Raw genomic sequence first — 27,978 nt, forward strand, 5'->3', positions numbered from 1 at the left:
AAGTATTGAAATTATCCTTTTTTATAATCAATACAGTATAAGGAATATTGTTTGATAACTCGTATGTGTTAATGCTGCTACAGTTATATTTCTTAAGGCTTTGCCTGCAGAAAATGAAATAGTAAGGTCTTAAAGATCAGAATGTAGTTTTGTTAGCTCAAAAGGAAAGGAGCACAAAGTTCTACTCAACTAAAATAAATATCTAAAATTGTGCTCACATTTTGAAGTGTTTTCCCCAGGAATCTAAGGAAGTGTAAACCAGAGGAGAAAAGCTCTTGACAGTCTGCACAAGTCACACAGCAATTTAGTGCTCAATTCTCTCCTTCCTTGCACATTACTCTCAGCCAATGGAAATACAGGATTTGCACCTGCCATGGCACAAAATTGAATGCTTCCCTCTTCCCTGGATGCTGGCGATTGATTAGACTCAAGAGAGTGGCTGAGCCAGCAAGATTTGGGTAGAATAGAGGGCTAAAAAAGCCCTTCCAGGTAATTTACCCTGAAAACAGGCTGTTCGGTCTGTGCCCAGGTAAGTGTGAAATACTCTTGGCTTTGATGGAGTTTGTTATTCAAATAGCTATTCGAGATGGAAGAGGGGCACAGCAAGCCATGGGGCCTGCTTTTATCAATGAAATCAGAGAACAGAGGAACGACTTCTTGAGGCACCTTGTTGGGGAGGGATGATGAAAGAGACAGCTGCATGCATTCCTTCTCAAGTAAAAAATTATATTGCAATTAAAAATAGATCGTGATGCAGAGATGCAAATGGGGATAAATTTGTCGTGAAGCATGCTCACTTTTGTTATCACGAACATAAGAATTACGTTATTTCCTCCTACTATAAATGTGTAAAAGATTTTCTAGGGTGGGATAGGAATCTTTCTTTCTCCTGTGATGTGTGTTCAGACAGGACTTTATTGACCTGGGGGAAAACAATTCACTCAGTTGATTGGCACAATTTTGTCACGCATTAAAATCATAAATGTTACAAAACATATTCTTTCCCTTATTGTGTTTTTATAAAGCTCCCTGCTCTACAATCACACCTCCTCCTGCCCCTCCACCGCCCCCCCTGCCCATAACTGTTGCACAAAACATTTACTGGGTGAACACAAGACGGAACTGAAATCATGCTGTGTGATAAACCGAAAACCCTTGTACAATATTCTGCAGACTGCTATTTTAATGGAGGTATTAATTTGTTTAACCAGGTGAACACTTTTATTACAATAGCAGATAAAAGAATTTCATACGAATGCGCTTATACATCCAATACTAATATTGCATAGGGTGACTTCAACTCAAACGGTCTCACCATCAAGATCCCTTGTTTAAAACAAACATCAGTCAGTTACAAAGCAGTTTGGTTAGTTTAAAGTTTTTTTTCTGTCTTTCAGTTGATTTAGGAAATTGTTTTGTGCTCATGATGTCAGGGTGACACGATTGTTACAAGGGAAAATGCATCTTACAATTGGCTCTCACTTGTGGCTGGAAGCACGTTAAAACACAATCAAGGAGCTGAACATTTGTAACTGAAGGTCACTGGTAATCTTTGGCATAGAGATTGGCAAGTAACCCCATAGAACTTTTTCTCTTGACAGTTATTCATTGATCGTCCCAATGATGAAAATAACACATGAGTAAAGAGATGGACATTTTTGGTGAAGATAGGAGACAGTGAGCCTGTACTTACTAAGGGAATCAAGGGATATGGGACACTGCAGGAAAGTAGAGTTGAGGTAGAAGATCAGCCACGATCTTATTGAATGGCGGAGCAGGCTCGAGGGGCCGAATGGCCTATTCTTGTACCTATTTCTTATGTTCACTGGCGGTGGGGTGGGACTAGCTGAAGTGCTCTTCCAGAGAGCTGGCACAGGCTCGTCAGGCCGAATGACCCCCTTCTGTGCTGTAACCATTCTATGATTCTTGCTTCCCTAAATGATCCCCGAGTAGGTGTTGTAATAAGACAATTTAACAGAAGATACTTCCCATTTAAAGATTGTGTATCTGATTTTGTGAGGGAGATGGATTCCTGAACACACCACAATCTTTCAAGCATGTTGAATGTATGACTGTATCTACTTATGTTAATTTAGCTTCATACTCTGTTATACCCACACAATCTATACAGACAGTTGGATGAAGATGTCATAAACACATCATTAAAATAAATGTATTTCAAAATTCAACAAGCAGAAGAAAAAATAAGTTTAACGAATGATTAAACTCATCATAGAATATTCCTCAAATCTCTCCCATTATTTTATATATCAAATTTTACATTTAAAAATGTAAATCATTCACAGCTGGCCTCCCAATAATCTTCTCACCAATTCCACTCAACTGGGAAACATCATGAGATCCATCCGTTTTTAAATGGGCTTAACTGTAAAATTACATTTATTGATGCAGTCATGAATGAGATTCCATCTTTTTTATTGCACTTTCTCCTTTCTTTCACTGGCCATCCTCTAGCCTGATTGAAAGAAGCAAAACCCAATCGCTGGCAATATTACTTTAAATGCAGTTGACGAAGATGTTCATAAAAGCAGCCCGGAATGATTTTTTTCTCTCCAAATTGTCTTCCCTCACTGGAAATTGATTTATAAAAAAAGATATGGAGTGAATTTCCTTACCCATCAGACGAGGTTTTTAAAATATATTTTTCAACTTGGGAGACTTATCAGAAATTAAGCATCACTAAGTGAGCAAAGAAAGCTTCACTGCATACAAGGGACAGCAAGGGATGGTTGGGCCAGGCAGTAAGATCAAATTGTGATTGTATTCACAGTTCTGCAAAAGTGGGGGAAAGTCGCAAGAAATTCATTTTTTTCCCTCATAACTTTTCTCGGCCAATATTCTCCCCTTGCCCCCTCCTGTCCTTTCCACTTCCGACGGCATTGATTCCTTGCTAGGAATGGCTCCACAAACATTTGCCACCCTCCGGTGGATCGGCAAGTGGCAACTGTTCATGTGTGAGCCTTGGCATTGTGTCATAAGGCTACTTTATGGAGGAGGCAGCATAGCCAATGGTGATCCTGTCCTCATCCAACATCTATTTCCGAGAGGGGTAACTGGATACCGCTTGATTAACGCTCGCTGACCAAGGGGTGAAGCAATCATCTCAGCCGAGTCTAGGTATCTCACCATACAAAGGGGATCGAACCTCGGACCATCCTCAACTGTATGGATCAGCTACTGAATGGATAAACTCATGAAACTATTGAAAATTTCAATTTATCGATAAATAGTATGAACGAAATAGCGAGAAAAGAAAATCAGCAATTTTAAAAAGGAACAGTCCAGGATAAGACTATTATTCAGTTACTGTGAAATATTTGCACCAAATTAAACATAATTCTTTGACAGATTATTACTGGCAGGGATATTGATGGTAGGACTCTGCTTTAAAATCAACAATGTTAAGCATATTTGAAACATCACAGAAATCAGTTGGCAATACAACACACATTGCAATTACTGTACATATTTTATTGCACATATCTTTTCTCTATTAGGCTACAAGAAAAGTAAGATGAGAACAGTAATGTTTAGAAGAATGAGTCAAATATGGGATGAGTTTAAGAGTGGAGTAAAGGGAGTGAGCTATGAGTGTGAAGAACAAAATGAGAAAAGGTGACAAATCTCAACACAAAAAGGAAGACGATGTTAGAATGAGGATGGTTCCATCCCTCGAGGTCAGATCTGGACAGTGGTCAGTCCGGACAAACCAAGCCAGAACTGAACTTGCACCCTAGTGGAACGATCCTACAGGTGACCATCACGCAGCTTCGAGGAAGGCTAACATAAGGTCAACTAGAACTGTTCTCTGAGTTATTAATGGGGTTTCTGGGAATGAGTTCTCAGGCAGCCTATTGGAAGGTGGCAATTTTCCAAGGAACGACTTCTGGGTCAGCTGTAGGTCTGTTCCATTGAGTAGCTTAGAAACAGAGGCAGACTAAAGTCAGGAGAAGGTGCTGGATTTTGATTGGAAAAATACTGGATTGTACTGTATTGAGCTGAATTGGGAGGACAGTTAGTTTTTGGGCTTGATAGACTGTACAACATGCATTGATGTGAAAACAGGAAAGGAAAATTGAGATTTGGTCTTGTCACAGGAGTGACAAGGGGGATGTGTGAAAGTGCGCAGGTAGAAAGTAGAGGTTGGAAAGGAGAATAGAGGGAGAATCTGGGAGAACAGCTAAATCAAGAGGCGAAACTATACAGTGTTTATTTTCCTATAAAAGAATTGAAACTTACTATTACAAGGCTGCTTATTGCATAATCTTCCTTCTTCTGAAACTCCTTGACAAACAAACCCTTCCTCTAACTGGGAATGGCAGGTCCTGCTTCGGGTCTGCAATCCACCCCCACACGACTTGGTACAGTCAACCCAAGACGACCAGGCATTCCAGCCACCTAGTCAAGAACCAGAGCAGTATGAGATACAGGACTATTTTTTCTTTAATTTCCCGGCGCTTCTAAACTACATTCGCTAACTACAGTCAAGCCCATAAGAACAAATGAATGCATCATGCAATGAGCTTTACCAGCTGGGCCAGTGAAGTACACTGCTTCCAGGCCCCTTCCCTTTTCCCTTCCCTCTGCTCATTAGCCTGCAGTCAGTGGTATTCCTGTAGAGGAGGACCTGCTGGCTGAGATCAAGGCACAAAACAGAAAAGGATGTCTTTGTAGCACTTTGGAGGACTATCAGTTTTCTGTGCTTGAAACCAGACTTTGGCATCAATATGAAGAGATAGCATGCTACGGTCTCTAATCGTTCAATCATCCTTGGAACGGCAACAGCTGAGATAAATTACCCTCAGTTGTTGAATGGAAATAGTTGAGCTCAATTGAGGACATCTGGAAGATACTGTGATGCCATATTTGACTGAGGTTGGGAGAAAGGGGAAAACCATAAAAAGTAATGAAAAAATTGAAAAAAATTAAATATGGAAATGTAAAAAATAAATCTTTACACTGTAATTTGAAGGCAGTAATGAATTTTTTGTGTACTGTCTTTGCAGCCTAAAGATATGTAAAAAGAATAATGATTGGCTCATCTTCTGATTTGGTCATTTGATTGCTCAGCCAATCATCAACTTGTTAAGACAGTGCACATCTGCATCCATTATTGCTTGCATCAATGGTCTTTTATAAAGAAAAGTTCTGATTGGCTGACAACTGTGTAAACACACATTAAATTAACAATCGAGCCCAGTTTCATCATTGCTTTGTATTAGAGTAATGGTTAAAACCAAGAAAATTGACATAATGAATTACAGGGAGATTACTCAAAGAGCAAAAAGTGCAGAGTGATGTTAGATTGCAGATGCCATAGAAAAGCAATTGGGGTTGTGCAGTCTGCCACTAAGAAGTTGGATTCTCTTTTAGCAACTCACTGCTGTCAGATATTTGTCACAAAATGAGCCAGATTTTTTCAGCTCAGTTTGGAAATAAAATGTATTCAGTGATAAATGGTTTATCTAATTTCAATCAAATGCTCGATTGCAGAGGCACCAATAAATACTGTAACTTCGATGAAAGAAAGTGCATCTCCATTCTCAAACAGTTTTACCTCAAGAAAGAGGGCAGGAGGAAGAGAGGCAGATAAAGGGCGAGAGGAGGCTGGAGGCCCCAAGTTCAAAGGAATAGGCGTCAGAGAACAAACCAAAAAAAGGGAAGAGCATTGAAGAGACAGAGTAGAGGAAAGGCTAGAATAAGAATTTAAGAGCTGCGAGAGAAAGAGAGGACAGGTAAAGGACACGACTTTAGACAAATAGAAGAGTTGGATAAGTGAAGCAGAGAGAGCAAGAGAAAAGGCCAGGTTGAGAGTGCAAAGGGTCAGAGAACCAGGTCGGAGAAGTAATCAAGAGCTGTAAAAGAGGGTGCAAGAGGTAGCAAACTTCAACAGCACTAAAAGAATCAGCAAAATGTGGAAAAGATTGATACCAGTAAGGGAATGAGGTGCGAGCACAAGAGTAAGACATCAATATCAGCAAACGAAAGGGTGAGCAAAAGAATGAAATCTCAAGTCTGCTCAGGGAAATTGGTAGAGCAATACGTATGGCTGAAATCGCTACAAGAAAGGAGGCAAGCAGGTATAATGCGATTGGTAAAACAGACATGTGGGGAAGGACAGAGATTAAGAATAGTGATTAAGATTAAGGACAGGTAAAGGGGGAAAAGCAATAATGAAAACACTTTCTTTTATTAGGATTCTAATGATCTTAAACATGCAACAATATATATTTAAAATGATATGCACAAAAATAAACCAGATCCTTACAGAACGCCAGCATTTGCAGGCTGCCCTCATAGTTGCCGACACATTACTCGGATATTGTTCCACAGGTTGGATGGCATGTCATTTATCACTTGCTTTAACATAGACAGTACTTGAATGCACGAAGCAACAAATTAGAAATTAATGCTGTAAACACACTGTGAAAATAGGATATCAAGGTGCCAACACAATGGGCTAGACTTTCCACTATGGTCGCTATCACCCAAAAATGGGCAATATTTCCAGCCTTAGTGCTTTTTTTATTTTTCAGGATCGCTGGAATATCGCCTATTTTAAAAACCACTAGTATCGCCCTTTTAATTTGGGCGATAGCTTTAGTGATGTGAAATGGGCCTTAGCAATGTATTCAGTCATGCAAGGCTGACGTCCATAGCAACGGCCATTCTGCGCATGCACGTTTTTTTTTCAAGCAAATAACTTTTCCCACGGGGGTTGACAGAGAGAACAGGGGACCTGGTCCCATCAATAACATTATAGAACCTTTCTTTTATTCTAGCCCCTGTTGCTTTATAAAATAAAATCTATCAGTCAACTGACGTGAATTCCATTTCCTTCCTCATGGGATGATATACCCTAGTTCTGCTTCTACTTGTACTGTGGACCAGAGGGGGGAAAAAAATCCATGATTAATATTAACCCTGACATTACAGCAATGTACTTGTATGTAACTTTTCTCATTTTATTCTCCCATCTCTATTCTGCAGCATGTTATTAATGATCAATACTGGTTGAGAAATTACAGCCCCCCCATCACTATAAATGCCCTTAATTTGTCCTCAACAAATACAGTGATTAGATGATTGGCAAGAGTCAAAAAGGCCCTTAAAATCACTCACAAATTGATTTTCCTGACAGCCTCCCCACAGTGCTGAGTCGTGCCGAGTTAATGCAGCTTTTCTTCAGCCTATTTTTGGGCCAGTGATCATTTGGGTAAATTGTGGGCAAAATGCCGAAAGTAGTGCTCGGCAATAATCTGGGCCATAATCCGGTGCAAGTTTCCATTATGAGCACTATTCTCGGCCTTGCATGAGGTTGACGCAATTTTTTAAAAAAATAGGCTGGACGAGGCAGCTCATTGATAATCAGGCATTAGTTTCCACTTTTCAGCAAATATGGGCAATAGTTTCTATCTCAGCTCTTATTTGGGCAATAAATGGACGATGATGTGCCGAAAGTCTAGCCCATGATATATAGGTCGCCATTCTATCAGTGATGGGCAACATAGAAACCATTGGAAATACAATGTATTGGAGGCAGCACAAATGTAGCTTTTGATTTTCAAAAATTAGTCACACAAACCTAGAAAAATCTCACAAACGTATAGATTACTGCCAATATCGGGCTGAAAGGTATACATTGATCACATCTTAGCTCTGCCTCACGGCAAACATGCCAGGCAAAGAATTAATCATAAGCTGTGATTTTCATTTATTACACGGTGAAAGTACGCATGCACATCATTTAAATATTTTAAGTTCAGGATTCACTTTTTAATTCAGGTTTAAGACAGATAGGGGTGAAATTGGACTTTGACTAAAGTGCAAAATGGGCACAGAAAAGAAAACGAGGCGTGGTTCACTATTGCCAGCTTCACTTTTTCACTGAAGATCGATTTCAACCCCAGCTAGTATCAGTAATGGTGACCATGAAACTATCGGATTGTCTTAAAAACCTATTTTCATCACTAATGTCCTTTAGAAATGGAAATGTGCATTCCTTACCCGAGCTGGCCTATATGTGACTCCAGACCCACAGCAATGTAGTTGACTCTTAACTACACTCAGTTGTACCAAACCACTAGGAAAAACACCACACGGACTGCAATGGTTCAGGAAGGCGGCTCACCACCCACCTTCTCGAGGACAATTAGGGATGGGCAATAATTGCTGGCCTTGCCAGTGAAACCCATATCCCATGAATGAATTAAAAAAACGTCTAGGATCATTATATTCTGCCAAGTCCAAAACAAAACTGGAGGCAAGAAAGGAGGTTTTCTTTGATAATGATGAAATCTCATTGACAATCTTACATTATTAACCTCAACATCATAAGACAAAGAAGTACATTGAACAATAAATGTATTTATTAAATATCAATTTTGAGCTGTCTATTTATATTGTAGAAATATCCAGATAGCCTACTCAAAAAACAAATTGTCCAGTCTAAGACTGAATGGCTACAAAATAATACCACACTGGCACTATTTCAGCTTTTACCAGCTTGTGCATAAAAGCGCATTGATCACTGACATAAAAGGGGGTAATTTTAATCAAACCCACCCAGCAGGAAACTGACAGGATCGGATCAGCTGCCTGTTTCACACCCCACACGATTTTACTTCCTATTAATTCGATTCCATCAATTTCCTGCCAGCAGGATAGGTTAAAATTGCCCCCTAAGATTCCACCAGCTGCTCACATTTACGTTAATCTCTCGCAAACCCCGATCAACGTTGCAGTAATCTTGTTGGTCCCATCTATCCAAATTAAAAACAGAAAATGCAAAGAACTACTTGCTCAATTGGTAAATTTGGGCTGTAGCTGACCCCTAGAGACCAAGAGATAATATTAAGGTCCCTATAGTTCTCATTTGTACCTAAAAACAGGATGGTAGTGAAATCAAAATTGCGTGGGAAACTGAAGAGTTGAAATATTGTTGCCCACCCGATCCAATTTTCAGACCGCCTTGATCCAACAGCCAGAACTCTTGCTGATGCCGCAATGATAAATGCCATTCCAGGTAAGCTGATAGTTACATAGAAACAGAGAAAATAGGTGCAGGAGTAGGCCATTTGGCCCTTCGAGCCAGCACCACCATTCAATAAGATCATGGCTGATCATTCACCTCAGTACCCCTTTACTGCTTTCTCTCCATACCCCTTGACCCCTTTAGCCATAACGGCCATATCTAACTCCCTCTTGAATATATCCAATGAACTGGCATCAACAACTCTCTGCGATAGGGAATTCCACAGGTTAACAACTCGCTGATTGAAGAAGTTTCTCCTCATCTCAGTCCTAAATGGCTTACCCCTTATCCTTAGACTGTGTCCCCTGGTTCTGGACTTCCCCAACATCGGGAACATTCTTCCTGCATCTAACCTGTCCAGTCCCGTCAGAATTTTATATGTTTCTATGAGAACCCCTCTCATCTTTCTAAACTCCAGTGAATACAGGCCCAGTCGATCCAATCTCTCTTCATATGACAGTCCTGCCATCCCGGGAATCAGTCTGGTGAACCTTCGCTGCACTGCCTCAATAGCAACAACGTCCTTCCTCAGATTAGGAGACCAAAACTGAACACAATATTCCAGGTGAGGCCTCACCAAGGCCCTGTACAACTACAGTAAGACCTCCCGGCTCCGAGACTCAAATCCCCTAGCTATGAAGGCCAACTTACCATTTGCTTTCATCACTGCCTGCTGTACCTGCATGCCAACTTTCAATGACTGATGTACCATGACACCCAGGTTTCGTTGCACCTCCCCTTTTCCTAATCTGCCGCCATTCAGATAATATTCAGCCTTTGTGTTTTTGCCCCCAAAGTGGATAACCTCACATTTATCCACATTATACTGCATCTGCCATGCATTTGCCCACTCACCTAACCTGTCCAAGTCACTCTGCAGCTTCTTAGCATCAACCTCACAGCTCACACTGCCACCCAGCTTAGTGTCATCTGCAAACTTATAAACCCTGACACCATTTCTATCTCTGTCCATTTTGCAACTGCCAGTTCCAACTCTTGCACAACAAATATGGGTGTTAGAAGTTGGGAAGCGGCTATTTTGAGCACACATTAAATACAATCAAAATCCTGGAACTCCTTCCCGAACAGCACTGTGAGAGCACCTTCACCTCACGGACTGCAGCAGTTCAAGAAGGCGGATCACCACCATCTTCCATCTTCTCAAGAGTGATCAGTGATTGGCAATAAATGCTGGCCTTGCCAGCGACGCCCACATCCCATGAATGAATTTTTTTTTTAAATCCTTAGACAGTGAGGAAGTGCTGGAAGCAGATTTGGCACTCAGTTTACAGCAGTTGCTTGTGTGTTTTGAGCCTGAAAGGCTTCCAATCTTTCATTTCTTTGCAGCTGTAGGGGCTGAATAAAATGTCCCTGCTGCTATAACTGCTGCTGCTTTTGACTCCTGAAGCTTCCACCCCTCCCCTTTAACCTTCCGGATATAAAAGGGGTCGGAGGGTCTAGTAAGGAGGAGGAACTGAGGGAAATCCTTATTAGTCGGGAAATTGTGTTGGGGAAATTGATGGGACTGAAGGCCGATAAATCCCCAGGGCCTGATGGACTGCATCCCAGAGTACTTAAGGAGGTGGCCTTGGAAATAGTGGATGCATTGACAGTCATTTTCCAACATTCCATTGACTCTGGATCAGTTCCTATGGAGTGGAGGGTAGCCAATGTAACCCCACTTTTTAAAAAAGGAGGGAGAGAGAAAACAGGGAATTATAGACTGGTCAGCCTGACATCGGTAGTGGGTAAAATGATGGAATCAATTATTAAGGATGTCATAGCAGTGCATTTGGAAAGAGGTAATATGATAGGTCCAAGTCAGCATGGATTTGTGATAGGGAAATCATGCTTGACAAATCTTCTGGAATTTTTTGAGGATGTTTCCAGTAGAGTGGACAAGGGAGAACCAGTTGATGTGGTATATTTGGACTTTCAGAAGGCTTTCGACAAGGTCCCACACAAGAGATTAATGTGCAAAGTTAAAGCACATGGGATTGGGGGTAGTGTGCTGACATGGATTGAGAACTGGTTGTCAGACAGGAAGCAAAGAGTAGGAGTAAATGGGGACTTTTCAGAATGGCAGACAGTGACTAGTGGGGTACCGCAAGGTTCTGTGCTGGGGCCCCAGCTGTTTACACTGTACATTAATGATTTAGACGAGGGGATTAAATGTAGTATCTCCAAATTTGCGGATGACACTAAGTTGGGTGGCAGTGTGAGCTGCGAGGAGGATGCTATGAGGCTGCAGAGCGACTTGGATAGGTTAGGTGAGTGGGCAAATGCATGGCAGATGAAGTATAATGTGGATAAATGTGAGGTTATCCACTTTGGTGGTAAAAACAGGGAGACAGACTATTATCTGAATGGTGACAGATTAGGAAAAGGGGAGGTGCAAAGAGAGCTGGGTGTCATGGTACATCAGTCATTGAAGGTTGGCATGCAGGTACAGCAGGCGGTTAAGAAAGCAAATGGCATGTTGGCCTTCATAGCGAGGGGATTTGAGTACAGGGGCAGGGAGGTGTTGCTACAGTTGTACAGGGCCTTGGTGAGGCCACACCTGGAGTATTCTGTACAGTTTTGGTCTCCTAACTTGAGGAAGGACATTCTTGCTATTGAGGGAGTGCAGCGAAGGTTCACCAGACTGATTCCCGGGATGGCGGGACTGACCTATCAAGAAAGACTGGATCAACTGGGCTTGTATTCACTGGAGTTCAGAAGAATGAGAGGGGACCTCATAGAAACGTTTAAAATTCTGACGGGGTTAGACAGGTTAGATGCAGGAAGAATGTTCCCAATGTTGGGGAAGTCCAGAACCAGGGGACACAGTCTAAGGATAAGGGGGAAGCCATTTAGGACTGAGATGAGGAGGAATTTCTTCACCCAGAGAGTGGTGAACCTGTGGAATTCTCTACCACAGAAAGTTGTTGAGGCCAATTCACTAAATATATTCAAAAAGGAGTTTTATGAAGTCCTTACTACTAGGGGAATCAAGGGGTATGGTTAGAAAGCAGGAATGGGGTACTGAAGTTGCATGTTCAGCCATGAACTCATTGAATGGCGGTGCAGGCTAGAAGGGCCGAATGGCCTACACCTGCACCTATTTTCTATGTTTCTATGTTTCTAAGATGCTGCTACAGTCCTGTCAAAATCAAATGCTCACCGGATTTCTCAGCCCCAGATCAGTGAGGTGCCTATTAGGAGCGCTAGTGGCTCAGCAGATTCCTTCAAATAAGGTCCAACCATGAAAATTGCTTGAACTACCACCCCTCTCCCCCCACCTCAGCCTACTTCATCAGGCTCCCACTCAATTCAAGTCTTTCTGATGTTCCGAATCCAGAAATGCCCGAGCCAAGGTTCGGGTATTTCCGGATTTCGGAACATCGTTCCGGCGTGCAAAGCTGGGGATGCCGTGGTCACTGTGCTTTGCAGTTTTGGCGCGCCCGTGTTCTGGCTGAAGGAAGACGCCCAAGGGGAACCTGCATTGCTGACCCAGGAGCAGCGGTGACTATGGGTGTGAAGACCTGCAAGAAGAGGTGGGTTGGAGTGTGCTGTGAGTTTTTGTTTTTTAGATTTTTCCCTGGGCCTGGCTTGCGACGGTAGTCGGTTTGGTAGGGTATCAAGATTCCAGAAGATTTTCCGGATTCCGGACGCTCAACCTGTACATCTAAGTTTGCTGATAATACAAAGGTAGGTGGGAATATAAGTTGTGAGGAGGATGCAAAGAGACTTCAAGAGGATATAGACAGGCTAAGCGAGTGGGTAAGAACATGGCAAATAGAATGTGGTGGGAATAATAGAAAAGCAGAGTATTTTTTAAATGGTGAGAGATTGGGAAATGTTGGTGTTCAGAGGGACCTGGGTGTCTTTGTACACACATCACAAAGTTAACATGCAGGTACAGCAAGCAATTAACAAAGTAAATGGTATATTGGCCTTTATTACAGGAGGATTTAAGAGTAAAGAAGTCTGACTGTAATTATCTAGGGCCCTGGTGAGACCGCACCTGAAGTATTGTGGACAGTTCTGGTCTCCTTACCTCAGGAAGTGCAACAAAGGTTCACCAGACTGATTCCTGGGATGGGGGATTGCCTATGAGAAGCAATTGAGTAGACAAGGTCGACATTCTCGAGAGTTTAAAAAAAATGATAGATGATCTCATTAAAACATACAAAAATCTTACAGGGCTTGACAGGGTAGAAGCAGGGAGGATGTTTCTCCTGGCTGGGGAGTCGAGAACCAGGGGTTCACAGTCTCAGAAGAAGGGTTCGGCCATTTAGGACTAAGATGAGGAGAAACTTCTTCACTCAGGAGGTGGTGAATCTCTGGAATTCTCTACCCAGGGAATTAAGGGAATCAAGAGATATGGGGATAGTGCATGAAAGTGGAGTTGAGGTAGAAGATCAGCCATGATCTCAATGTGTGGCGTAAGAATAAAAAAAGGGAAGGTGGCTCAACTGTGGCTAACAAGGGAAATTAGGAAAAGTGTTAAATCCAAGGAAGAGGCATATAAATTGGCCAGAAAAAGCAGCAAACCTGAGAACTGGGAGAAATTTAGAATTCAACAGAGGAGGACTAAGGATTTAATTAGGAGGGGGAAATTAGAGTATGAGAGTGAGCTTGCAGGGAACATAAAAACTGACTGCAAAAGCTTCTATAGATAGAAGAGAAAAAGATTAGTGAAGACTAATGTAGGTCCCTTGCAGTCAGAATCAGGTGAATTCATAATGGGGAACAAGGAAATGGCAGACCAATTGAACAAATACTTTGGTTCTGTCTTGACTAAGGAAGTCACGCATAACCTCCCGAAAATACTAGGGGACCAAGAGTCTAGCGAGAAGGGAACTGAGGGAAATCCTTATTAGTCAGGAAATGGTATTAGGGAAATTGAAGGGACTGAAGGCTGATAAAGCCCCAGGGCCTGATAGTCTGCATCCCAGAGTACTTAAGGAAGTGGCCCTAGAAACAATGGATGCATTGGTAGTCATTTTCCAACATTCTATAGATTTTGTTCAGTTCCTATGAATCGGAGGGTAGCTAATGTAACCCCAATTTTTAAAAAAGGAGGGATAGAGAAAATAGGAAATTATAGACCGGTTAGCCTTGTAATGTCCTTACACACTTCTAAAAATTCACGTGAGGCACATTCTGCAGACAGGGTCACTCCGTGACCTGAACCTTTATTTACAGGACCAAGAAGCGATGACCGTGCGTGGGGCCTCCCTTTATATACCTGGATGACGAGGTGAGGAGTGTCACTCACAAGTTCACCTCCTGTGGTCAAGGTGTGCATTTCTTAGGTGTATACAGTATGCAGTGTTGTTATGAAGATTACAGTTACATGAAGGTTACATACATGACATCACCTCTCCCCCAATATCTTATGGGGTCAAAGATTAAGTCTTTCAGGCGGTCGACGCTCTCTCATGGAGCGGCGCAGTTGGGGCTCTGGTTGTTGAGCCTTGGCATGCGTCTCTGTCAACTGTGGTGATTCCGGCTTGTCCAGGCTGGCCGCAGGGACTGTGTATGCTACTGAATGTTCTTGTTGCTCGTTCACTGACAGTGGTGTGGGCAACATCTCATGATCTTCCTCAGGTTCCATCAGTGTCCATGCTGAACCTTTTTTTACTTGGTCCAGATGCTTGTGGCATATCTGTCCATTGTTAAGTCTGACCACTATGAACCTATTCCAATTACAGTAGCCTCAAGCCACTTGGGCCCCAAAGCGTGATTAAGAACAAATACAGGGGCATCGATTTCTATACATCTCCCCTTTGAGTTACGGTCATGGCACTCATTTTGGGACTGACGCTTGCCCTCAACAATATCCGACAGGACTGGATGAATGAGGAACAGTCGAGTTTTAAGTGTACGTTTCATGAGTAGTTCCGCGGCGGGACTCCCGTGAGCGAATATAAGCCAGCAGGAGGTGCGACAGGCGGCATTGAAGGGAGGGTCCTTGAATCCGGAGCATGCCCTGTTTTATGATTTGGACCGCACGTTCCGCCTGGCCATTGGAAGCCGGCTTGAATGGTGCCGTCCTGACATGTTTGGTGCCATTACCCGACATGAACTCCCGGAATTCATAGCTAGTGAAACACGGGCCGTTGTCGCTAACCAGGATGTCCGGCAAGCCGTGGGTCGCAAAGACCGCATGCAGACTCTCCACAGTGGTGGATGTCGTGCATGAATTCAATATGATGCACTCGATCCATTTCGAGTACGCATCAACAACAATGAGGAACATTTTTCCCATGAACGGACCCATGTAGTCTCCATGAATACGTGACCATGGCCTGGTGGGCCAGGGCCACGGGCTGAGTGGGGCCTCCCTGGGGGCATTGCCCAGCTGGGCACACGTCGTGCACCTGCGAACACAGTGTTCCAGGTCTGAGTCAATTCCCAGCCACCATACATGTGACCGGGCAATGGCCTTCATTAGCGCGATGCCTGGGTGCTCGTTGTGGAGTTCCCTGATGAATGTTTCCCTTCCCTTCTGGGGCATGACTACCCGGCTGCCCCATAGTAGGCAGTCAGCTTGCATGGAGAGCTCATCCATCCGTCTGTGAAATGGTCTGACCTCCTCGGGACATGCTCCATGTGCAGGTGCCCAATCTCCAGTCAGGACACATTTCTTAATCAAGGATAGGAGGGGATCTCTGTTGGTCCAGATTTTGATCTGGCGGGCTGTGATGGGGGAGCTTGCGCTGTCAAAGGCTTCAACGGCCATGACTATCTCAGCGCTTTGCTCTGCTGCCCCCTCAGTGGTGGCCACTGGAAGCCTGCTGAGTGCATCAGCCCAATTTTCGGTGCCTGGCCGATGCCGTATGGTGTAGTCATACGCAGCCAGCGTGAGAGCCCATCGCTGTATGCGAGCTGACGCATTGGCATTGACAGCTTTGCTGTCGGACAACAGGGATGTTAACGGCTTGTGGTCCGTTTCTAACTCGAACCTTCTTCCAAAAAGGTACCGGTGCATCTTTTTCACCCCGTAGACACATGCGAGTGCTTCCTTTTCAACCATCCCATATCCCCGTTCTGATTGGAGAGCGACCTGGAGGTATAAGTCACAGGTTGGAGTTGGCCCTCATCATTACTCTGCTGCAACACGCACCCAACCCCATAGGATGATGCATCGCATGTCAAAACCAATTTCTTACAGGGGGTGTACAGAGTCAACAGCTTATTAGAACAAAGCAGGTTCCACGCCCGATTGAAAGCCCGTTCCTGTCAATCCCCACAAAACCAATCGCAATCCTAACGCAGGAGCACGTGTAGCGGCTCCAACAATGTGCTTAAGTTCGGCAGAAAGTTCCCAAAATAGTTCAATAGTCCCAGAAATGAACACAACTCCGACGTGTTGCTGGGCCTGGGCGCACGACGAATCGCCTCCATTTTGGATTCGGTAGGCCAGATTCCATCTGCGGCAACCCTCCTGCCCAAAAACTTGCCATCTGGGGCCAAAAACACACACTTGGACTTCTTTAGTCACAGGCCTACTTGGTCCAATTGGTGTAGCACCTCCTCCAGGTTGTGTAGGTGTTCCTCGGTGTCTCGACACGTGATAAGGATGTCGTCCTGAAATACGATTGTTCCAGGGATGGATTTGAGCAGGCTTTCCATGTTCCTTTGAAAGATAGCGGCCACTGATCGAATGCCAAACGGACATCTGTTGTAGACAAACAGCCCCTTGTGCGTGGTGATGGTGGTCAGTAGCTTGGATTCTTCGGCTAGTTCCTGGGTCATGTAGGCCGAAGTGAGGTCCAACTTGGTGACCAGCTTGCCGCCTGCCAGCATGGCAAAATAATCCTCCGCTCTCGGAAGCGGGTATTGGTCCTGTAGTGACACTCGGTTGATGGTGGCCTTGTAGTCGCCACAAATCCTGATGGAGCCATCCGTTTTAAGGACAGGAATGATGGGGCTTGCCCAGTCACTGAGTTCAACAGGCGAAATTATGCCGTCTCTTAGCAGCCTGTCCAACTCACTCTCAATTCTCTCACGCGTCACATACGGCACAGCTCTGGCTTTGTGGTGCACTGGTCTGGCGTCCGGGTGATGCGTATCATTACTTTGGTACCTTTTGAAAGTCCCGACACCAGGTTGAAATAGTGACTCAAATTTCTGTAGGACCTATGAGCATGAACTTCACTCCACAGATGAAATGGCGTGCACATCCCCCCATTTCCAGTTCATCTCGGCTAGTCAGCTCCTCCCCAAAAGCGCGGGAGCATTTCCCAGGACAATCCAGAGTGGCAGCCGGTTCTCTGATCCATCATGTGTGACCACCAACATTGCAATGCCTAGCACTGGGATGATCTCTTTGGTGTACGTCCATAATTGCGTGTCAATGCGTTCTAGTTTGGGTCTGTTGCTCTGAGTGGCCATAGTTTCTCGAATTGTTGGACACTTATAAGTGACTGGCTGGCCCCTGTGTCCAGCTCCATGCATACCGGGATGCTGTTTAACAGTACTCTCATCATCATAGGTGGTGTTTTGGTATATGAGCTGTGAATGTTTGCCACATGAACCCGCTGAACTTCAGCATTCATTGCTTTGTCCCAAGCATCACCCTGCCTTGCAGACCCCTCGTCTGGTTCATCTGCCTCGTAAATTAGCCTCACTGTGGGCTTCCTGCACATTCTGCCTAACAGTCCACTGAAGTTACAATTTCTACAGATAAATTGTTGAAACCTGCATGTTGTTGCCGCATGTCTGCCCCCGCACCTCCAGCATGAGCTGAGATCGTTGTGAACAAAAGGGCTGTTATCAGGCATTCCTCTGATTGTCTCTTGGATTACTCTTGAGCATTCTGTTAATGGGTGTCAATGGCCCCATCCCGGGACGCATTGTCCACCGTAATGCGTAAATGTCCATTCAACCTGCCATTGTCTCTGTTGAGGACCCACTCTCGAGTCTTTGCTGCCTGGGTGGTGTCGAATTGCCCTTGCCTGCCTGAGGGGTTCTGAGTCGCGTTTACAATGTTAACCCCCTGATCCATCGCCACGTTGGAAGCAGAGTTGCGCGCGTATATTATCTTGGTTTCCTCCTCCCCTGCCATGAAGGTCTGAGCCATCAACGCTGCTGCTTCCAAGGTCAAGTCCTTGGTCTCAATTAGCTTCCTAAAAATCCCAGCATGACCAATGCCCTCAATGATGAAATCCCGCAACATCTCCCCCCTGCAGGTGTCTGTGAACTTACAGAGGCTGGCCAAGCACCGAAGGTCCGCAACGAAGTCCGGTATGTTCTGTCCTTCCCGATGACAGTGTGTATAGAATCGGTGTCAGGCCATGTGTATACTGCTCGCCGGTTTGAGGTGCTCACCGATCAGTTTGCTGAGCTCTTCAAAGGTTTTGTCCACCAGCTTCTCCGGTGCGAGCAGGTCTTTCATCAGCGCATACGTCTTAGGTCCACAGCTGGTCAGTAGATGTGCCCTTTGCTTGTCAGCCACTGCATCTCCCAGCAAATCCTTCGTGACAAAGCTCTGCTGGAGCCTCTCAACGAAAGCGTTCCAGTCCTCACCAATACAGTACTGTTCCTCTGTGCTACCGGCCATTCTCGTGAGTCGTTGATTCCCGTTTCTCGTCGCCAAATGTAATGTCCTTACACACTACTATAAATTCACACGAGGCACATTCTGCAGATAAGGTCACTCTGTGACCTGAACCTTTATTTACAGGACCAAGAAGTGATGAGCCTGCGTGGGACCTCCCTTTATATACCTGGATGACCCGGTGAGGAGTGTCTCCCACAAGTTGACCCCCTGTGGTCAAGGTGTGCATTTCTTTGGTGTATACAGTATGCAGTGTTGTTATGAAGGTTACAGTTACATGAAGGTTACATACATGACAAGCTTGACATCGGTAGTGGGGAAATGCTGGAATCAATTATTAAAGATGTAATAGCAGTGCATTTGGAAAGCAGTGACAGAATCAGTCCAAGTCAGCATGGATTTATGAAAGGGAAATCATGCTTGTCAAATCTTCTAGAATTTTTTGAGGATGTAACTAGTAGAGTGGATAAGGGAGAACCAGTGTATGTGGTGTATTTGGACTTTCAAAAGGCTTTTGACAAGGTCCCACACAAGAGATTAGTGTGCAAAATTAAGGCACATGGTATTGGGGGTAATACCATGGACGTGGATAGAGAACTGGTTGGCAGACAGGAAGCAAAGAGTGGGAATAACCGGGTCCTTTTCAGAATGGCAGGCAGTGACTAGTGGGGTAGTGCAGGGTTCAGTGCTGGGACCCCAGCTATTTACAATATACATTAATGATTTAGACGAAGGAATTGAATGTAATATCTCCAAGTTTGCAGATGACACTAAGCTGGGTGGCAGTGTGAGCTGGGAGGAGGATGCTAGGATGCTGCAGGGGCATTTGGATAGGTTAGGAGAATGGGCAAATGCATGGCCGATGAAGTATAATGTGGATAAGTGTGAGGTTATCCATTTTGGTGGCAAAAACAGGACGGCAGATTATTATCTGAATGGTGACAGATTAATAAAAGGGGAGGTGCAACGAGACCTGGGTGTCATGGTACATCAATCATTGAAGGTAGGCATGCAGGTACAGCAGGCAGTTAAGAAGGCAAATGGCATGCTGGCCTTCATAGCGAGTGGATTTGAGTACAGGAGCAGGGAGGTCTTACTGCAGTTGTACAGAGCCTTGGTAAGACCACACCTTGAGTATTGTGTGCAGTTTTGGTCTCCTAATCTGAGGAAGGACATTCTTGATATAGAGGGAATGCAGCGAAGGTTCACCAGAGTGATTCCCGGGATGGCAGGACTGACATATGAAGAAAGATTGGATCGACTAGGCTTATACTCTATGGAATTTAGAAGAATGAGAGGGGATCACATAGAAACATATAAAATTCTGACAGGATTGGACAGGTTAGATTCAGGAAGAATGTTCCCGATGTTGGGGAAGTCCAGAACCAGGGGTCACAGTCTAAGGATAAGAGGTACGCCATTTAGCTCTGAGATGAGCTCAATGGCGTACCCCAAGATAGAGGCAGAGAGGTTGTTTCCACTGGTCGGGGAGACTAGAACTAGGGGGCACAGCCTCAAAATACGGGGGAGCCAATTTAAAACCGAGTTGAGAAGGAATTTTTTCTCCCAGAGGGTTGTGAATCTGTGGAATTCTCTGCCCAAGGAAGCAGTTGAGGCTAGCTCTTTGAATATAGATAGATAGATCTACAGATTTTTAACCAATAAGGGAATTAAGGGTTACCGGGGGCGCGCGGGTAAGTGGAGCTGAGTCCACGGCCAGATCAGCCATGATCTTATTGAATGGCGGAGCAGGCTCGAGGGGCTAGATGGCCTACTCCTGTTCCTAATTCTTATGTTGTTATGTTCTTATGAGGAGAAACTTCTTCACTCAGTGAATTGTGAACCTGTGGAATTCTGTACCACAAAGTTGTTGAGGCCAGTTCCTTAGATATATTCAAAAGGGAGTTAGATGTGGCCCTTATGGCTAAAGGGATCAAGGGGTATGGAGAGAAAGCAGGAATGGGGTACTGAAGTTGCATGATCAGCCATGATCATATTGAATGGTGGTGCAGTCTCGAAGGGCCGAATGGCCTACTCCTGTACCTACTTTCTATGTTTCTTTGAATGGCGGAGTAGGCTCAAGGGGCCGAATGGCGACACCTGCTCCTAATTCTTATGTCCTTGTGAATAGAAGGGTATTTCTATTCTATAACAGATGGAGGAATTTTAAGAAGCACAATAATCATCGGCCATTGGAAAGGGAAAGACAAGGTAACATTTTAAACACTGAGTGACTTGCTGTGCATTTCCAGGACTTGCAGGATTTGTTTAAAACTTGCAAGATTAAACATTTTTTTCTCTCCCTTTTAAAAAGCGCCTGAGCTGTGGCTTGGAGACAGTAAAAGAAGACTTGACATCAGTAAAAGGCAACAGTGCCAGCTAATCAGGGGATTATGTCACTCACAGTATCAGCAAAGCCACAGACTGGACTTTTTTTTTCCCCCTATCACTTTTGAATATATTACTAAATTATGAATTCTTCACACATACAAATCACTGTGGCCTGCAAATGAATGCTAACAACATGCCAACCAATGAAAGCACCCGATGGACATTTTCAGTCACAACGTACAGAACTGGGGCGATATTTGGTAGAACATGGTCCTGGTGCAGGGAGGGGTGGAAATGCAAGCTGCAAAATGGATGCAGCCAAGCAGCATACTTTGATTGCGATGGCAAGAAAGGTAAGTAACAATCTGGAAAGATCTTACTGCTGCAGATAATCTAAAAACCCCGCATGCATTAGCAACAATTTCATGCTCACCTAATGGGTTGTGAGCCCCCCCTGCTGCCTGGTCTAAGCTTTACATTAATCAAGAAGTGATGAATTACAATTGCCTGCAATTCTTCAGCCCAGAAACATTCCTCCTGGCCATGGAGTCCTTGGATAGTGATTTTATTCAGAATATGTCTGTCAGTGTCTTACGGGTCTGAAATTACGCTTTTTAATCATTAAACACAGGAGGTTGATTACATGGAATCTACAGCACCGAAACAGGCCATTTGGCCCAACAGGTCTACTCCAGCATTTATATTCCACACATGCCTTCTCCCACCCCTGTTCATCTAACCCTATTATAGAATAGGGTTATAGAAATTTCTATTATAGAATAGAAATACCGTTCTATTCCTTTCTCCTTCATGCACTTATATAGCTTCCCTTTAGATGCATCTATGCTGCTCGCCTCAACTGCTCCTTGTGGTAGCGAGTTCCACATTCTAACCACTCTCTGGATAAAGTAGTTTCTCCTGAATTCCCTCTTGGCTTTAGTGGGGACTGATCTACTCATTAAATCACACTAATTAAATCAGAAGTTGCATGTTTCAAACGTGTAATATCAGTGGTGGATCATTTAAAATAGAGAAATGCACAAACGTTCCCAGACTTCCTTAAGTGTGGAACTTCAGACCCTAACATAAGACTGAAATACTAAACATTTCCAATATACAAAAATGATGAGCAATATTTAGTGACAAAAATAATTAATCTTTTGTAGCTCCTTCTTTGGGTCACGAACACATATTTAGCATATTTATTTAAAGAAATGAGCCATCCCTGTGGAAATAATTGCTTATTGCTCTATTAATTGTATCTTGTAATTTCCACCATATATTAACATTGTAATGGATTCAAAATGTAATTGAATTTACTATCTGTAAATGTTAATTGTACATTTCAATCGTCAAAGCTATTTTCTCCACAAGCCACGTACAGCCACCACAGCTGAGAAGACAGTCTACTGACCTGATTCTGAGCTTCAACCAAAGTGGCTTCTACGTGAGCCATGCAAAATCGACCTCAGGTAGAAACTCCATGTGACTTTCCCTTTCATCCATTCAACTCCTACCCATCACAGCATGGCCTAGCTCAGGGATTCTCTGTGTAGGGAAGTCTAGGAATAAGCCCAGTGTCCCACCACAGCGGCGCTGCACTACTGAGTCACCGCCTTGAAAGACATTAAATGTAGAAGGGGCTAGTTTCAAAGTACAGTACTTAATTCTTTGTATTCCTCAGCCATTTATTTACAGATCACCGAAAGAGCTTTTCCCAAAGCCCAGACTTGCTGTACTTTTACTAACTTAGACAGGAAATGGATATGCTGTGCTTTTGGGCATTCAAAAAGATAGTCACACTTGCTAGAAAGGGCACGTGTATGAATTCTGGATTACTTTAGGCTCAAGGTGTGAAATCAGAGCAGGGAGTACAGGGCTTGACTTTATGTTAGCCAGAAGGCTGCTCAACCCCAGTAATTCAGGCCACAAGCGCAAAACTTGCATTCCCAGTGTGCAGTGGAGCTCCTGGAATCGGCCAAACCGGGAGCCGCCCTCAGGCCAGTCTGGAGTCGCCCATCCCGCTTTTTTTGCCATAGTCCCACTACAGGATACACACCATAACTGACGTGACAGGGACAGTTTAGGAGTGAGGAAAACCGAGTCGGGAATTTCCAGGGTTCTGCTAAAATTGATGCCATTAATAAAGAAAAACAAGGATATCTGGTGTGTATCAGCAATTTAAACCAACCACCCAGTTACCTCACAATCTCTCTATCTCTCTCTCAAAAATCCTTCTTAGCAAGAGAACTTATGAAGAAACAAATGTCTGCACAGGCTCAAGTCCAAGATAAAAAAGATAAAGATCCAGTTGAGTTTCACACACTGAACAAAATGGACTCCCCACAACATTCCCCTGTACAATCCTTCTTTGTCAACGCCTTCACAGTAAACTGCAAGCCTTGAACCAAACAATACTTGGCTGCCAGATAAAATGCATTTCAAAAGAAACAAAAAATAACAGCCCAATGGTAAATTATTCATAAAAGCTTCATAAAAGCTCAAAATGACTTCAGTTTGATTTTATTTTCAATAAAGCATATAAAGGTTGTCATTGTCTTATGATAGTTCACTGAGTAAAAATTGAAATAATTGTAAACTTTAAAGCTTTCTTTAAATGTTGTACTTAATTGAACTCAATATCTGACAATAGTGTACCTTGTAAAAAAAAATTTAAATGAATCCAAAAACGTTAAACCTTTCCTTGTTCATATTTTCAATGAAACATGTTCATAAGGAATATGCATTATAATCTGTAACACCTTAACTTGACAATAGACAACCTCCATTCTTGACTCAAATTATCAAATACGGCAGTTAAGAGTTTTAGCTCCCTTTGATTGGATATTTAAATTGAAACTATTTAATTTGATGAATATTTTATACCATCTCCGAACACATTATGCTACTGAATAGTATGAAGGCCAGAAATTAATTTAATCAGTTGAACTGCTAACAATGCACAATTTCTTAAATGGGCGAGATCTTCATTGACAACTGCTTTGCATTTTCTTTTTCTAAACGCTGCCTGCAACAACACAAATTGCAATGTTCAAAAGTTTAATTAGGTATGCATGATGTCACCACCTAAAAGTGAAAAATGCATTTGTTCTTCTTCCTTTGCAGGGCCCAGCCTTTTCTCTTATTTTCTCTTCCTCGCTCCGAAAAGTATTAACCCATACTGGGGTGAGGTTCCACAAATACTGGCCACTCTCTGGGACCTCGGCCAAATGTGTTGAGTTTTGACAGTAAGTGTTGGAAGACCATCATTCCCATGCCTGGCCCTTAACTCCATCTGATGCCCCATGTATACTTCAGAGGAGCAGGAATCCTACTGCTTCTCGCCAGCATTACCAATGTGAATTTGTATAACACCTTTCACCCAGAAAACATCCCAAGCTGCTTTACAGATGGACGTTGGAAATGGATGCTAAGCCAGGAAGAGGAGATTAAAAGATAAGGCAGAGAACCTGGCTGAAATGTTGGGTAATAAGGAATTTTAACAGGGGCAAATCAGCATTCCTTCATTGTTTCTGGGTCAAAATCCTGGAACTCCCTCCCTCATAGCACCGTGGGAGTACCTTCACCACATGGTCTGCAGCGGTTCAAGAAGACAGCTCACTACCACCTTCTCAAGGGCAATTAGGGATAGGCAATAAATGCTGGCCTTGCCAGCGATGCCCACATTCCAAAACAATCTTTTTTAAAAGAGGTAGAAAGCTTTCAGGAGAATGTTCCAGAAGGAAGGAACAATGCAACTGAAATCTCTTCCACCAATCCTGTGGAAAATGGATAAATAGAAAGTTAGAATCAGAGAAATGGAGCACTTGAGACACTGGCCAATGGCACTTTCCCAATTGCAACACTGGCCGAGAGCAGTTATGTCTACCAAAAATAAAACCTTAGATTTGCTGCTCAGTGTGGCTCAGTTACATGCTGCCTTTACCAACTGAGCTAGAGGTGGAACTTCCCCTTTAAGATCCAGCAGCTCAAGCAGTAAAATGACAGGATATGGGCCCCTATTTTCCACAATAAAGATTTCTGGTGTCCACTTACCTTAACGTACGTTTTTTTTCTCCACCGTCAGTGCCCCAAAAAAACCAGGCAGTTTCCCTGAACTTAAAGCTATTTTTAGCGCTGCACTACCCGAGTCCAATATCGGGGGAGTGCAGCTTATATTGTGTGATGAAATTCACTGCGCATGTGCTTTAAAAAAAACACTCACTGCACATGTGCTGCAAATGATAAACACTCTCTGGAAGATTTTTTTGAAATTTGCCTGCAGTTTGCTCATCCATGGATAAGATTCATCTGTAAGTTTTATTTCACCTGGTTTATTTTTACCTGCAGTTATTTGCTCAGATAAGCGTGGAGGACATTTGGCCAGGGATAGAAGCGAGCCAGCGGCGATTTCATTAAGTTAAGGTAGGCTTTTTCCAAACGGGCTCTATGTCTCTGTGCGCTGTTTTAAAAAAAAAAATCGGTGATGGGAAAAATGGCCTTAATGGCCAGAAATGGCGCAGAATCACTTTTTTACGTATACCAGTGCCAAAATATCTGGCACCAAAAACTCTGGCGCTGATAGACGGCATCGGCGCCAAAACTTTGGGGAAAATTAAAACTGACCACCTACGCCAAAAAAATCACTGGGTGCCAAAAAATCGTCGCCCAATGATAGCGAAAATAGGGGCCATGGTGTGGCAGTGCAGCAGTTATGGTACTTCACTAGCAATCCAGAGGTTGTGAGTTTAGATCACACCCTAGCAAGTTGTGAAAATGAATTTTATAAAATAAGGTAACGTATGCGCTGATATGAAGAAATAAACGTTAACAAAAGCTGTTTTAAAAAAATGAAAACTCAATTGTCCTGAATGTCCTTCAGGGAAAGGAAACTTCTATTCTTTACCAGTATGGCCTGTATCTGACTCTGTCACCAGAGGGTCAATTTATCTGCCAGAGCGATTCGTGTGAACTGGGCCAAAGCAGACAGCAAACCGTCTGGTACTCTGCAGCTTTAGGCCTGGTAGATTATAACACTCGCAATTCATCTGCAATCATCCCGCGAGTGTCTGCCCAAACCTGACAGGAAGCGGTAGCAGGCAGGAACAGGATTTCGGGCAGAAGGAGGTTACCACAAGGCATCCAAAAGATACAATCCTTGGCATTCGGTGGTTGAGAGTGGGGTCGGGAAGGCTTATGATCAAGGGAGGGAGAGGGAAGTTCAGGGCAGGGGAGGTGCATGGTTTCCTATAGTGCCCCAGTGCAGCGTATCTACTCCTGCTGGCCCACAAGGGTCATAAAAATAAATAAAAGTAACTTCCCCATCTGAGCTGCTTCTGACCCCAACTTCACTTGCTGCTAGGTTGGCCTGGTGAAAAAGCCACGATGGCTTCCTTGTACAGGCCCAGGTTAAAATTGCAGTCAGACCCCAATTGGAGCCCGATCAGCATATTTAAAGAAAGACCCTGTTGACTTCTGTCAGGTGTCAAGGCAGTGCTGCACTGTCGGAGGCGCTGTCTTTCGGATGAGACATTAAACCAAGGCCCCGTCTACCCTCTCAGGTGGCCGTAAAAGATCACGGCACTATTTCAAAGAGGAGCAGGGCAGTTATCCCCGATGTCCTGGCCAAGACTTATCCCTCATTTACATAACAAAAAACCTGATTATCTTTGTGGGAGCTTGCTGTGCGCAAGTTGGCTGCCACGTTTCCCACATTACAATAGTGACTACACTATCCGCCCCCTCCCCTCCCCACAAATACAAACCGTACTTCATTGGCTGTAAAGTGCTTTGAGACATCCGGTGGTCGTGAAAAGGTGCCATATAAATGTCAGTCTTTCTTTACATTGGAACTCCAGCTGTCCAGTTATGGAGGATCATTGATCAATGAGGAAACTCATAGTCTGCAATCATCTACCCTCACAGCGTGGGAACCACGAGAACAAGCGCACTTGCAGATAAATGCTAGAAATGAGCACAAGCAGCACCATAAAAGGTGTCTGGTATTTATATCACTGGTTACCCCAGCAGGTCAGCACAGCGTTGAGCCCAGTTGTCCTTCACTCAATCAAACTGCTGTGGCTGGGGTCAGTTTAGTTATTTCTCAGCTAGGTCTCCACTTTACAGAAGTGGAATACTTCATGGAGGGGGGGAGGGGCGGGCGCAGGAGGGAAAGATGAATGGGCCCAATTTTGGCCATGACTTGCATCAATTTTTTTCTGGTGTAAGTTTAAAAAATGCCATTTTCCCCCCAAAATTTGCTCCAGAGTAAGTCAGTTAGGTATGATTTTTTTTTAGTTCAGTTTTTTTTTCCAAAAGGGGGCGTTCCCACACACTTACGCCAGTTTTGGCCATTTATGCCATTTTGGTCAGCTAAAAGTTACTCCAAATCCACTTAGGTCAGCGTATGTGGCCAGCTCTGAAAAACCTTGCGGGCAGTTAACAAATCGGCACAGGTAGGACCTGCACCAAGTACCAAGCAGCAAACATTCAATATAAAAGTTCAAATAACTGCATAAAAATAGGGTAAACAATTGAACAATTAAAAAATTGTATGAAATCCTACCTTTAGTTGAAATCGGCCGGGGAAGGCAGCGGGCCTGGTCTGGAGTAGGGGAGGGAGAGGAAAGGCTGGGCTTGGCGGCATCTTTGTAAAGTAGAGCTCAAACTGGTTTGTTGTTTGTCCCTCAGTTAACCTCCATAAAATGGGACTGCACATGGTCTTCATCGGCAACTTGTCTGAACTCTGGAAAGGTCCTTTGTCACACTGGACACTCGTAAACAAAGTGCTTCACAACGTGCTGCTCGAAATCAAAGTCCTCCGAATTGAGCTGGAAGACGACCTCGCACACTGAGCACTTTTGGCTGTCAATGATCTCCTCTTCGGTGTCCTGTGAATTCTCCTTGCCATCCTGGCTCTGCACCAAGTCAATGCTCGCACCGGTCTGCGATCCTTCGATATAAGAGTGTGTGGCTGGCCACTCGGCCCGGGACAGGGATGACGTGATTCGGCCCCTCCCACACAGCGTCGGGCTGCGAGGAG

General features: G+C 43.9%; 1 protein-coding gene across 1 annotated transcript in view; it reads right to left on the reverse strand.

Moving 5' to 3' along the window:
• Positions 1–27,978, reverse strand: part of adgrb1a (adhesion G protein-coupled receptor B1a) — a 691,398-nt gene that overhangs the window by 499,916 nt on the left and 163,504 nt on the right. Inside the window, exon 2 of the mRNA XM_070888471.1 lies at positions 4,261–4,419. Within this exon, the coding sequence (XP_070744572.1) occupies positions 4,261–4,419 (159 nt within the window). The remainder of the gene's footprint in view (positions 1–4,260; positions 4,420–27,978) is intronic.

This window comes from Pristiophorus japonicus, chromosome 1 (genome assembly GCF_044704955.1).
Source record: "Pristiophorus japonicus isolate sPriJap1 chromosome 1, sPriJap1.hap1, whole genome shotgun sequence".
NCBI lineage: Eukaryota > Metazoa > Chordata > Chondrichthyes > Pristiophoridae > Pristiophorus > Pristiophorus japonicus.